The sequence below is a fragment of the Ammospiza caudacuta genome, chromosome 8 (assembly GCF_027887145.1).
Source record: "Ammospiza caudacuta isolate bAmmCau1 chromosome 8, bAmmCau1.pri, whole genome shotgun sequence".
Classification (NCBI taxonomy): domain Eukaryota; kingdom Metazoa; phylum Chordata; class Aves; order Passeriformes; family Passerellidae; genus Ammospiza; species Ammospiza caudacuta.
In genome coordinates, this window is record NC_080600.1 from 6,594,041 (window position 1) to 6,606,871 (window position 12,831).

Here is a 12,831-nt window from a genome sequence, read left to right on the forward strand (position 1 = left end):
AGGATGACAGCCAGGTGCAGCTGAGCTGCATGTGTGTCTTTCACAACATGCTGGACTTATTAACAGAAAATGGAAGAAAGGCCCTGAAGTCCCATGTGCGCCAGAGCCTGGTCCCACTGTCCTTCCACTGCCATGATGAGAATCAGATTGTTGCTGAGGTGAGGACTTGTGGCCAGCTGCGGTCCACCTGGGAGGGGGCTGCGCTGCCTCCTGCCCGGGCACCTTGCGGGCTGCAGCCTCCTCCAGGCTGTGGCACTGGGATGCTCCTGTGCCCTGGGTTGTGGGGCCATCTGTGCCTCTCTGCTGTCCTCCAGGCCTCTCGGGAAACACTGCATTCTGCAGCCAGATTCCTGAAAAGGAGAGATTTCCAGCAAATGCTCCAGGTGGATCAGACATGGAGGTTCGGTGAGGGCCTGGTAAGAGCAGCCGCGAATCTCCAGCCTCAGCCCGGAGAAGGCCCCTGAGGGCGGTGTTCGGTGTGCGGGGCTGGCAGCTGTACCCCTGCCCACTGCTGCAGCCAGAGGCCGCGTGGGCTCTTCTCCAGGCTCCCGTGGGCCAGGGCCGGGTGCCCATGGAGCCCCGGCCCGGCGGGGCTGCGGGCCGGCACCGCGGCTCCCTGGGCAGCAGCCGGTCCTCTGCCCCCTGCCCTCGGGAGCCCTTGGCCAGCGGCTGCTGGCTGCGCCTCAGGGCGGTGCGGCCAGGGGAGGCCGGGGCTGGGCGCAGGCAGCGCCCGGCCCAGGGGCTGAGCCCGCGTCAACCCTTCCCTCCTGCCGCTCTCTGCAGCTGGCACAGGACAGGAGCAGAGCGGCTGAGCACCTGCGCCGGGCCCTGCGCTACCTGCGGAGCCCACAGGAGCCCCTGCGAGAGGCGGCCATCAGGTTCATGGGTGAGCCACGAGCCCGGGCTGCCCTTCCCCTCCCCGGCCCGGCCCGCCGCAGCTCGGCCCCAGCCCCGCCTGCTGCCCCGGCAGCGCCAGCCGGGCCCGGCGCCGTGGAGCCCCGCCTGGCCTGGGCATTGCTGCTGCCGCCCTCTGGCAGCCGTGCCCTGGGGCGGCAGCGTGCGGCAAGGGCCGGGCTGAGCCCTGCCGGGCCAGCAGCCCGTGCGGCCACAGCGCCGGCAGCGCCGCTGGCAGGGAGCTGTGCCGCTGGGGCCGTGACAGGCTCTGTGTTCACAGGCATGGCCGGGCGGCACCTGAGGGGCAATGTCGAAGAGCTCCAGGTCATCTGTGAGGGTGAGTGAGGGCAGCATGCTCAGAATGGTAGCTGCAAGCCCTGCACCGGCTGCCGAGGGCTCTGCTCCCATGGGCAGGGCACACTGACATTTCAGGGCCACCTGGGCCATTCGTGGCCAGCAGCTTCGGGCTGATCCCCTTGCTCTCTGCTCCCTCCTGGCCATGGCAAGAGCTGGCTGGGATGGCTCTGGCAGAGCCCTCTCCTCGGCTCCCCAGAGCTCTAGCTTCTGACCATGACTCTGCTCCTCTCTCTTGCAGCCCTTGAAGAAATGGCATATGACAGCAGTCCTGCTGTCAGAAAGCTGGCAACTGAAACTGGCTTCGTTCTCCGGGCTGTACAGAGAGCTCCCTACTCCACGTGGCGTAAGCTGCGAGATCAGTTTTGCAGCGCATGGAAGAAATGGCCTCGTCTCTGCCACAGAGCCTTGCTGTGCTGCTGGAGCTCTGTGGAGAGATGATCTGGAAGACTGTGTGCTGGGGCCACTTGAGCCAGCAGGGATTTTCTTCTTATTCAAGATTTTTGTTGTCATATTTTAATTTTTCTTTTGTATGTAAATAAAACTATGTGTAGTAGACAGACTCCCAGGATCTTTTCCTTACCAGGATCGGCAAGGCTTAGGGGAGGAGGGGGAAAAGGGTGCTTGTGCTCAGCCAGCTGCCCAGGCATGCAGTGCTGCAGGGAAAATGGCCAGAAGGCCCTTGGCCTTTGGTGGTTCTGCTGAAGCCTTTGTGCTGCCCACAGAGCGGCTGGGCAGGGGCCGGAGCTGCAGGGATCCCTGTGAGAGTGGAGCCTGGAGATGGCCACAAGCCCTGTGCCAGGCAGGAAGCGCCATCCGTGTCCTCCTGCCCGTGTGCTGCTGGCTGCCTTGCTGAGGGCTCCCAGCTGCCTCTGGATGGGGCTGCTCTGGAGCTGCTGTGGGGCTGCGGCACTGCTGCCGGGCAGCTTGGCCGGGCTGGGGCAGCCCCTGAGGGGATGGGGCCACAAAGGGATGAGGGGCTGTGGAAGCCCTGACGGAACGAGGCAGTGGGAAGGAACAGGGGGGATGTGTGAGGGAGGGGGTGGCAGGAATCTACAAGGAAACAGGAGGCCCCTGAGGAGCCAGGGTGCTGGGAACCCCTGAGGAATTGGGTGTCAGAGGGCACAAGCAGCCCCCAGGCAGCCGCCTTGTCCCTGGCACCCGGCTGCTCTGGCGCTTGCCCAGAGCATCTCCCAGGCCTGCGGCAGAAGCCCTGGAGGCCGGGCCTCAGCAGGAGGGTGGGGGCACCCCTGAGGTGCCCAGGCTGGGCTGGCTGGGCACAGGGACGGCACGGGGCTGCTGCCAGGGCACGGCCACTGGGTGCTGCCAATAAGGGGCCGGGGGCAGAGGCAGGGCTGGCGGCCATCCCGGGCCCTGGCGCCTGCCCAGGCCACGGTGCCGTGACCGAGGCCCCCCTGACCCAGAGCTCTGGGCCAGCAGGGCTGCGGAGTGGCTGCTGCCCCGGCGGCTCTGGGCCCCACAGAAACAGCAACAGAGCAGGCTCAGCAACAGCAGCACCCCGAACGGCGGCACCTGCTTGGCCAGGCGTCTGCACCCGCCGGGATGCCAGACGGGGAGAGCCCAGGGGCACAATGGCCCCTGCTTTGGCAAAAGGCTCAGCAGAGTTGGCCACAATGGCTCTCTCTTGACTTGCCATCCTCACTGCAACGCTTGGCTGCTTCAGCTGCTGCCTGTGCCCCTGAATGACTTCCATGGCAGAGCCTGAGGGCAGACTCGCCTCCCACAGGCAGCGTCCCAAGGCAGCGGCATTGGTGCCAGGGGCAGAGAGACACTCTGATGGGGCACCAGCCCTGCAATGCACCTGCCCTCCCTCTCCTCCATGCAGGCACCCTAAAGACACGTGTCAGCTCTGAAATGAAATCCTAGACTTGCCTGGAACAAAAGAGGCACTGGAGAAAACCTGGGACTTCCGTGGGTCAGTTTTCCTCTCCACTTGGGGAATCACAGAATGCCAGAACACTTTGCATTGCTAAATATCATAAAGATCATCCAGTTCCCACCACCCTGCCATGGGCACAGGTGCTGTGCATGCACAGCTGTCACTAGAACGGGAAGAACACTTTTCCATTTTTACCATTTCCTCCCCTGGATTTCAAGCTAACATGAAAAATTCAGCTGGTTACAGCTGAATTATGTAGCTCACAGGATCTGGAGTCTCCAGTGGGCCATGGTATGTCCATTCAGCCTTTGTTAGACCATCCAGATGGATCTCAGCCTGTGCAGTCCAGGCACAAACAGCAGGCTGGTCCATTTCAGCATCCCAAAGCCTTTGAGGCTTCCTGTGCACCCTGAGACTCCTGAATCCATTCTTGAATTCCCAGTTAGGGCTGTGCAGCACATGAGAACACAGGAATTGCCTCTTTGGCTCATTCTTGGGTTTGCTGCTCCTGCCTAAAGTAATCATTAGGAGTATATGCCGATGTAAAGGTACAGCTCAACACCAGGGTGTTTTTTTTTCTGTAGTGTTTTTTTCTGTAGTGTACAGTGTTTCTGTAGTGTGACTGTTCAGAGACTCTGAAATGGATGAAGATGACAGCTTTGGTATTTAAGAATCCCAGAAATATTCACATAGCTCTGTGACTTTTGAGGCACGACTCTTTGGGTCTTTAGGAAATATTTGCCTTTCATCAGTTAGAATGTTGTGGCAATGACCCTGTAAGGTCTTTTCTTTCTGACAGGCACAGGAAGGCCTCTGGAACGTCAAATATTTGAAGTTTCAAAGGCTGAAAGCAATGAATTGAGGCCTCTGAGATTCTGCTGCAGGCTGTGATGTTTCAGAATATCCATCTGGGATGTGTTGATGTGGTTTTGTTTGCTTTACCCTGTTTTTTTTGTTGCTTTCCTCTGAAAGTCCATCTCCTGCAACACCAGTAGGAGTTGTGGAGGTTGAGTTTGTGTGCATTGCACCTGAACGGCCAATAGGATCAGACACTTCATAGAATGACAGAATCATTTTAATTCTTCTTGGAAAAGGTCTCCAAGACCTTTGAGTCCAACCTGTGCCTTATGCCCACCTTGTCCCCAGCCCGGGGCACTGAGTGCTACGTCCAAGTTTTCCTTGGACGTCTCCTGGTATGGGGACTCCACACCACCCTGGGCAGCCCCTTCAATCCCTGAGCACCCTTTCCATGCAGAAATTCCTGCTGTGCCCACCCTGAGCCTGTCCTGGCCCAGCCTGAGGCCGTTCCCTCTGCTCCTGTCCCTGTTCCCTGGAGCACAGCCCGACCTCCTGGCTGTCCCCTCCTGGCAGGAACTGTGCAGAGCCACAAGGGCCCCCTGAGAGTCCTTTGCTCCAGGGTGAGCCCCTTCCCAGCTCCCTCAGCCTCTCCTCATATGACTTAAATGTGTGGCAGAGGACAGTGTGTTGCTTAGGACAGTGTGTGAGCAGTTAGAGAAGTTGGAATCTCAAAGGCTTCTTCTCCCTCCCAGGAGGTCAAGAGCTGGAAAATATTCAGCAGCCCACAGGCAGTGCCTGCATGGGCTGTATGCATTTCTGCCAGGGACACACAGATGACACAGGAATAGAATCAAAGCTGAGATTCTTGTGTCTGTGAATTATGAATTGAGTCTCAAATCCTCTGTTAGTCTGAGCAAAGTTTAGAAGCCTTTCTCCTACCTCTACCAGCTGATGTCAATGTTAAGTCTTCTGCAGGTATGGTGAAGTTACTCAGAGAATCATAGAACGCTTTGGGTTGAAAGGGATCTGAAGGCCCATCTCCTTCTGATCTCCCCTGCCATGGGCAGGGACATCTTCCACTCTCCTAAGTTGCTCCAAGCCCCATCCAACCTGCCCTGGAACACTTCCCAGGATGGAGCAGCCATAGCTTCTCTGGGCACCCTGTGCCAGGGCCTCACCACCCTCACAGGAACGCATTTTTTCCCAATATCCCATCTAATCCTGGTCTCTGGCAGTGGGAAGCCATTCCCCCTTGTTCTGTTGGGCCATGCCCATGGTGAAGAACTTCTCAGAGACCTTTTGGTTTCGCTAATGGCACACCACAAAAGCTAAGGAAGAACAGAGGAATGTACTGCTGTGAATTTACTTGGTTTTTCTTTTATCAGAAGGGACACCATTATATTTCATCTGTCATCTGAATTTCCAGGAAACAAGAGATCAGGAATAGCTCCTCAGTGCCTGGAATGCTGTTTAGACTGTTTTCAGCATACAGGCATGTGATGATGCTGGATGATTTACATTTAAAAGGAAAATACGTCTTGTAATTACCAAAATTTCACTCATAAAAAGAAATTGTTGTTCCAGTTGTCTGGGAACAGAACTGACTTGATTGCTGGGAGTGAAAGGAGTCTGAAAATAGTCATCCAAGAGAGGCACTTTAATTTCCTCATTTCTTACTTAACCAACGCCTGTTTGGTGTGTAGATTAAATCGGATACAACTCCCTCCCTCTGCCCCAAGCTGCCTTGACTTCTGGAAATTGCTGGTGGCAGAGTCCAAGTTTGCTCCTGAAACTGCCAATTCTCCATCTCACCTTTCATCACTTCTCTGTGTGCCACAGCACCACTCTCTACCTGGTGCTTCCCAGCAGAGTCCTTTTCAGCAGGTGCTGGAAGCTGGGCACAAAGAGAACGTGGAGAAAGGCTCAGACCTCCCCAGAAACCCAGAACTTGAGTGCAAAAATGTAAAATTTGTTCCACTGCTTAAATATACTGAAATCAGAGATTCAGGGAGCTGGAATAGCAAACATCTCTTGTCCAGATGCTGTAAAGCCAGGGCTCTGCAGAGGAACTTGGATTTCATCAAACAATTTCCAAGTCCCACTCAGCATTACTACCATCCTGCTGGCAGCATTTTATAAGATTTGCTCTAAGAGGACAGTCTTTAAACTCTGCAGTGGGCTCAATATTTAAATTTACTCTTGCGCTGGCTACAACACTGTGCCTCAGTGGTTGGGAAGGAATTTTACATATTCACCTTCTAGTGATGTATTAACTGGTCCCAGCATACAAAAGGCAAGTGGTTGCCTTTTTAGGGATGAAGAGGAAAGCTAAATGTTATCCAGATCACTGCAGCAAGGTGAAAAACAAGGATCTTGGGCCTCAGAATGCCAAGGCCTTTCTGTTTGAGTGGTCTCATTCCACTGGGCAGAATTCCTTCCTCAGTTTCTGGAACAGCAGTGCACAAAGAAGTGCAAACATCCATCCCAGAACTGAGATGGGAGGCAGAACACATAATGCTACAGCCACCCAGATGCCTCTTTGCCAAGGAATGTGGGGAGAAAGGAAAACACTGAAAGGAAAACACTCCCTCATCTGTCACAATCGCAGCACATGCTTATTTCTGACAAAAGTTGTGTTGAGTTTGGATCTTTCTGTCTCTAATTCCCAGCCTTTCATAAGGAAGGAACCTGAGATATTGCTTTAAATGAGAAGGATGAGTTTAAAAAATCAAAACACATTTCTTTGATTAACATTCAGAAATCAAAATACTTTAATCAACTCTATGACCCATCTTCAATAGCAAAACAAAGCCACTCCTTCTTCCAAATGACATTTGAGCCACAGAAAACATTGCAACACAGAAAAATAATATAAAAATATTAGAACACTGGATCAGCTCAAATGCAGACACTGGTGAATGAAAATTATTACCATTTATCAACATTTTTTTATCCTTTATAACAGAATGAACTTTATTCAGCATTGCCTCTGACTGATTGTAGAGAAACCACGGCAGAAGCGGGTCAAAGAATTCACCTGGAGGCTTTCCCTGGTCTTGCCTCTGGCTGCAGGAAAGCTGGGCAGGGCACAAAAGGCTGTTCCTGAGAGTCTCCAGCTCACTTTAAACCCTTAGCATTGTGGTGCTCTGACGTGGCCACAGACACAGCAGAACATTCCTGGCTACAGGTGAGGGTGTCCAGTGTTGGACAATTCCCTTTTCTGACTCAGAGATGGGGCAACTGAGAGGTGTTTTAAAGACTTTTATTCCATTTTCAGTCTCATGTGAAGGGTGAGGCAATTAAAAGAATAGAAAGAATAATAAAGTACTGGAATGCTCTTCCCAAGGAGGTGGTGGAATCACCATCTCTGGATGTGTTAAAAAAAAAAAGACTGGACATAGCACTTGGTGCTATAGTCTAGGTGAGGTGTTAGGGCATAGGTTGGACTCGATGATCTTAGAGGTCTCTTCCAACCTCATTATTCTGTGATTCTGTAAAGTTATAATGATGTTATAATTCATGCCATCACAATCAAAAGCCAATTATTTCCTAATTACAATACATTATAAGCATTTCTTGGCCTATCAGCTTTTGCATACACCATGCTGTAAATGCCTTAAAACCAGTCATCAAAAATTACCCCTTGTGGGTCCCACTACATTGCATTTTTCATAGTTCTATTTCTCCAGTCTTATTTGCAAAGGCATCCTTTGAAACTTGTTTCTAGCTCCATTTCTTTCTCAACAATATCTGTCCTATTCCATGGCATTTCTAAGTCAGCATTTTAATCAAAGTTTGCATACGGATGCACACTGTAGAGAACTCTCTACAAATCCATTTCCCACAGTCCAAGAGCTAGGAGAGCACATCATCAGCTGCAGGGAACAAGGAGAATGGATGTAGAGAGAGGCTCTGGCTTTTGGCTGGGAAAAGTTTCAATCGGCGTATTTGACCCCATTCCCAATGCTGAAATCCAAGCTGGCTGGCAAGTAGTGCCCACCCCTTTTCCTTTTTGCTTACAAGCAGGAGGAACTTTAGGCTTTTTCTTATCAAATTTGAGCCTCCTGCAAGTTCTTCTGTTTGGGGAGTTCCTAAAATGGCCCCGTGCCACAGAATTCAAGAGCTGTAATTTGATGGTTAATGGAGGAATTTCGCTCATACAGAAGAATATTTTCATATTTTCACTATTTTATAAATATGTTTTAAAATTTATCTATATTTTAAAAAATATTTATATTTTAAAATTTAAAATATACATTTAAAATTTTATTTAAATTTATATTTTTATTTTTATCAATTTTAATTAAAATCTTCCCTATTTTCCTATATTTTCCTATATTTTCCCATATTTTCCCATATTTTCCCATATTTTCCCATATTTTCCCATATTTTCCCATACTTTCCCACATTTTTTCGTTTTCATATTTTTGCTATTTACATTATTTTATAAATATATTTTAAAATGTATATATTTATATTTTAAAATTTAAAATTTACATTTCAAATTTTAAAAATATTTATATTTATATTTATATTTATATTTATATTTTTAATTAAATATTTCATATTTTCACTATTTTCACATATTTTCACTCATTTTCCCTTCAGAATGGACATGGTTACGCCCACCTCTGCCTTGTGAACAGGCAGCAACAGGTGAGTTTGCTTGAAAGCTTCAGTTTCCAATATAATTTTCCAAAAATCCCATTAACTTTTGGGCAGAAACTGCGTGTCCCAGTGATCTGCTATGTGCCTGGTGTCTAGAAAAATTCTCATGGGTGCTTTGGTCTGCAGGGTGATGGTGGCAGTTCCTCGTGGCTGAATTCCCCTCTGGTGCTGGGGAATCCTCAGGGAATGCCAACTTGGAAGTGCTCCCAGGTGCTGCCAAGACATGAATGTCCTGGGTCCAGTGCTAAGGACAGAATTGGCTCACCGCATGGAAAACTGGTGGCTAAAAGAGGACAAAATAACTGGATTCTAGTAGCCTTTGGCTACAAACATATCAGGAATTCAGTGCTTTCCAGAGGGGAATTTAGTAGTGGGAAAAAGGCACCGCAGCCCATCGATTATCAGAGAATTACTGCTAAATGGAGAAAAGCTGACAACAAATATTTACTCTTGGATCAATTCTGTTTAAAGGGCAATGTTTGGAGCACAGCTTGGACTCTGTGGGAAGGTCAGGCTGCGTTTATATAAAGACAGAGGGATATGCACAGGGAATCCTTGCTTGGAAAGGAAAAAGCCTGGAGGATTTTTGGAAGACACACAATGAGGATCATAATTTTCCTCCTCACTTTGAGCGTTTTCTCATGTTCAGGTAAGTTGGAGCCTTGTCCTCCTTTTTAGGGTGGTTTGGGGGGAAAAGTATAATCCTCCAATGGACTTCTGATGGAACTGTGCCTCCCTCTCAGGGTTCCCAGTGTATGACTACGACCTCCCTGTCACAGAGGAGGCTCTCAATGCTTCCATTGCCCGGATCAATTCCCAGTCATGGAGCAGAAACCTGTATGGTGTTGTCAGGAGCCGAGTCATGGGTGTAAGTACACAGACAACAGAGATCCTTTACCTGAAATGAGCTTTCCTGGGATGGAAAACTCCTTTTCAATAAGTCCTGGAAACTCAGGTTTAGTTGGAGTTGGCTGATGCTGCTTGAAAGAGCAGCAGTTTGGGCCATTATTTGAACTTACAGCTTCAGGAACCTAAATATCTTTTGTATGTAAGTTTGTAATTAAGATAAATAAGGAATTCAGATTTTTCATGTCTAGAGTGGTTTTTCATGCCTAGTCCTTCAGGGTTGTCTTGTAGGATTTTGTTGAAATGTGATGTTTTTAAATACCTCCAGCGAACTGCTTTGCTTTGGGCATCAAGCACCCTGGCTCATCCGGAGCTCTTCGCTGGTTAAATGCCCCCACAGTTCAGGATTCTTTCTCTGATCTTTATTTATGTCGTCTGTCTCTATGCACCAATTCTGGTTTAAATCTGCTAGAGACTAAGTGCAAGCAAGAAACCCCTATATGTTTTAATTTGTGGTGCTCAGAATTGTACTGGATACTCCCCAAGTGAAGGAGTGCAAACTTCTTAATTCAAAGTTATGATGTCCATGCTCCTGAACTTTCCTTTCTGTTAAAACTTATTAATTCAAAGTTATAATGTCCATGCTCCTGAACACCTTCAGAACCTTCCTTTCTATTAAAACTTATTAATTCAAAGTTATGATGTCCGTGCTCCTGAAGGCCCTCAGAACCTTTCTGTTCCTATAGGTGGCCTGTATCAAGTCTCTGCGAGAATGAATGTCAAGATGACATATGGGTTTATACAATTTGGATTAAAACCCGCAAGTATTTGAAAGTAGTGGAAATTTGTTGTTTGTTGAGGAGTTTTTTGGGGCATTGCTTTTTAAAATTTTCTTTTTAAGTCTCCCATCTTGAGCTAAAGTGTCACTGTAAGACACAAAATAACATGATGTGGACACGCTGCTGTTCTCAAAGTAAAAAGGAGAAGTTTATTTTCTGACTCCAACATTTATAGATTTCCAAAAGTGACAGTGGATTGGAGGGTGACAGTGCCACCTCTCCAATGACACTGGACAAACCAACTGTCCATTAAATTTCTCCTCCACCATAAAAGAATGCAAAACAATAAGTTATTTACAGAAAGTGCGTGAGAAAGTTCGTTACAAAAATGTAAACATCAGAAGGCTTAGAAAATCTTAAAAAATCAGGGTGGCACTGAAGCATTGATTGGACTATGAGAAAAAATAAAGGAATAATAAAAAATGACTAATTCTGTGTTGTGTTGACCCTGCTCTCACCAGGTGGACACGTGGGACAGCGATACTTACGGGTTAGATCTGCGCTTCAGCATCCGCGAGACCGTGTGCACCAAAGCTTCGGGGAGAGACCCTTCCACCTGTGACTTCAAAAGTGGCCCTTTCGTGGTAGGTGCTCCTGCTGGCACTGGGAACCCTCCCCTCCATGCAGGGGAAGGGCTGCAGTGCTGCTGGTGCTGATAGGTGAGGAATGGCCGGCTGCTTTTTATACAACCTGCAGCGTGGAGTGGGCGTTGGGTGGGAAGGGTCAGTGGTGGGAAGCTCTTCTGCCTGCTCAGTGGGGAGGGCAGGGAGCTGAAAAGAGGATTTGTGTTTGGGAGCAGCGTGTGGTAAAGGTATGTGTGCTTTTGGGGCAAAATCCTTGAAGGAATGGCTTATTCTCTAAGTTAAGAGCTGATGTTTCACTTGCTTTCCCCTATCTGGGCACCACATGAAGGGTTACCTTACATGTCATGCAGATCCCCCCTGTGTGCTCACAGTGCTGATCTCTTTTGGATTTTTCACTCTCAGCCTGAAATAAAAAGGCTCTTGACACAGCTCTTGCTCTCTTCTGAGTCTTAAATCACCAGCTTTGGTGGAAATACATTGTCTTTGAGTCTGTGCACAGACTTGGGACTTCTCTGTGCACAGTTCCTTGGGCCTAATCTCCTCTCTGCTCTGGAGCTAAGCAGCTCATATGTGTGTAGATGGCACCACACAGTGTTCTCGGTTATTGCTTTGCTTTTTTTCTTTAGGAACTCAAAAGTTGGCTGCTGCAGTGTCATCCCTGTATTCTAAACTGACACAATCCTCCTCTTCTTCTTAGGGCAATATGGTAGTGTGAGGATACGTTTTCAAAACTTGAGTGCGGGTTTAGCTGCAGTTTTTTGTCCAATTGCAGAGACAACATCTTTGAGGGTAGTTTAACTTTCAGAGCTGGGGCTGCTGTTGGCATAGCCCTGCACTGCCCTTCTCTTTGTGCTGAGCTGTGAAAAGGATGTGGAGGTTTTCTCCTACCCCAAGCAGGCTCAGAGGTTTGTACAACACATAGCTGGGGGGCCATAACACGTTGTAAAATTGTTCTCTGATTTCTTTCTCTTTGAATTTGTTTCTGAAATCCTTCTGCAGGTTCCCACCACCACTGAGGGTTGGTATTGGATGTTTGCTCTGTGAGATTGGCTCTGTTTTGTTCTGTTGCAGCCCACTGCTTCCTGCAGGAGTGTTGTGGAAGTCTCTGGGGGGCTGATTGCCAACCTCACCGTGCGGTGCCATCGCAGTACGTTCAGCTCTGAATCCATGAGCAGCGAGGAGGTGAGGAAGGGGAAAACCCATTTTTGCTGCCTGGAGGAGTGAAAATTCTGCTTAATTCTGCTTTTAAAGAGAAGTCCAGGTGTCTGTGTGTGCTCCTGTTGCAGGAGGAGGTTTGGATCAGGACAGTGGCTGTAGTTTGAAATCCAGCTGTCCGCTGTGACACTTCCCTTTCCATCAGCTGAGGGCTCTGCCCTTGCCCGGGAGAGGGTGACACTGTGGCAGTCTGGCACATCTATCACCTCCAGCACTTCCTTCCTTGAGTATGGGCCTGGAGAACAGTGACTGGCACTTCTTGGACACACACACAAATCCCTGTGGCTCTGGCTCTGTTACCAAACCCAGCTCCCAGCACAGCCCAAGGACATTTGGTCTGCTGAGATCTTTGTTCCCTTTTTGAGCTCTTTTTTGGCTTTGAGGGTGTTATTCAATGCTGACCTAACCTGGGAATTCTTACTGACTGTTTCCAAACTGTGCCAGGGTGTCCGCTTTGTCCATGAACTGACTCTTGAACTTGTGTGTCTGCACTTAGAGCACAGCTCTCTACAGTGGGTGTTGTGCTTGAGGGTACACAATTTAGCAAGCAAGGATACGGAGAGCTTTTATTTTTGGAAATTTCAGGGAGCTAAATGAAGAAGTTGAACCGTAGAATCACAGAATGGTTTGGGTTGGAAGGAACTTTTAAGTCCATCCAGTTCCACCCCCTACCATGGGACACCTTCTACTATCCCAGGCTGCTCCAAGCCCTGCTCAGCCTGCCCTGGAACAT

At 49.2% G+C, this 12,831-nt stretch overlaps 1 protein-coding gene across 7 annotated transcripts in view; it reads left to right on the forward strand.

The window, feature by feature from the left end:
* The first annotated feature begins 9,111 nt into the window (after positions 1-9,111).
* The window catches only part of SPP2 (secreted phosphoprotein 2), a 118,010-nt gene continuing 114,290 nt past the window's right edge, over positions 9,112-12,831 (forward strand). For all 7 annotated transcript variants that reach the window (XR_009275008.1, XR_009275010.1, XR_009275009.1 and 4 more), the window contains exons 1-4: positions 9,112-9,263; positions 9,358-9,482; positions 10,761-10,883; positions 11,955-12,065. Coding sequence is in view for 4 of the 7 variants with exons in the window: in XM_058809753.1 (XP_058665736.1) it covers positions 9,155-9,263; positions 9,358-9,482; positions 10,761-10,883; positions 11,955-12,065 (468 nt within the window). In the remaining 3 variants the exon portion in view is untranslated. The remainder of the gene's footprint in view (positions 9,264-9,357; positions 9,483-10,760; positions 10,884-11,954; positions 12,066-12,831) is intronic.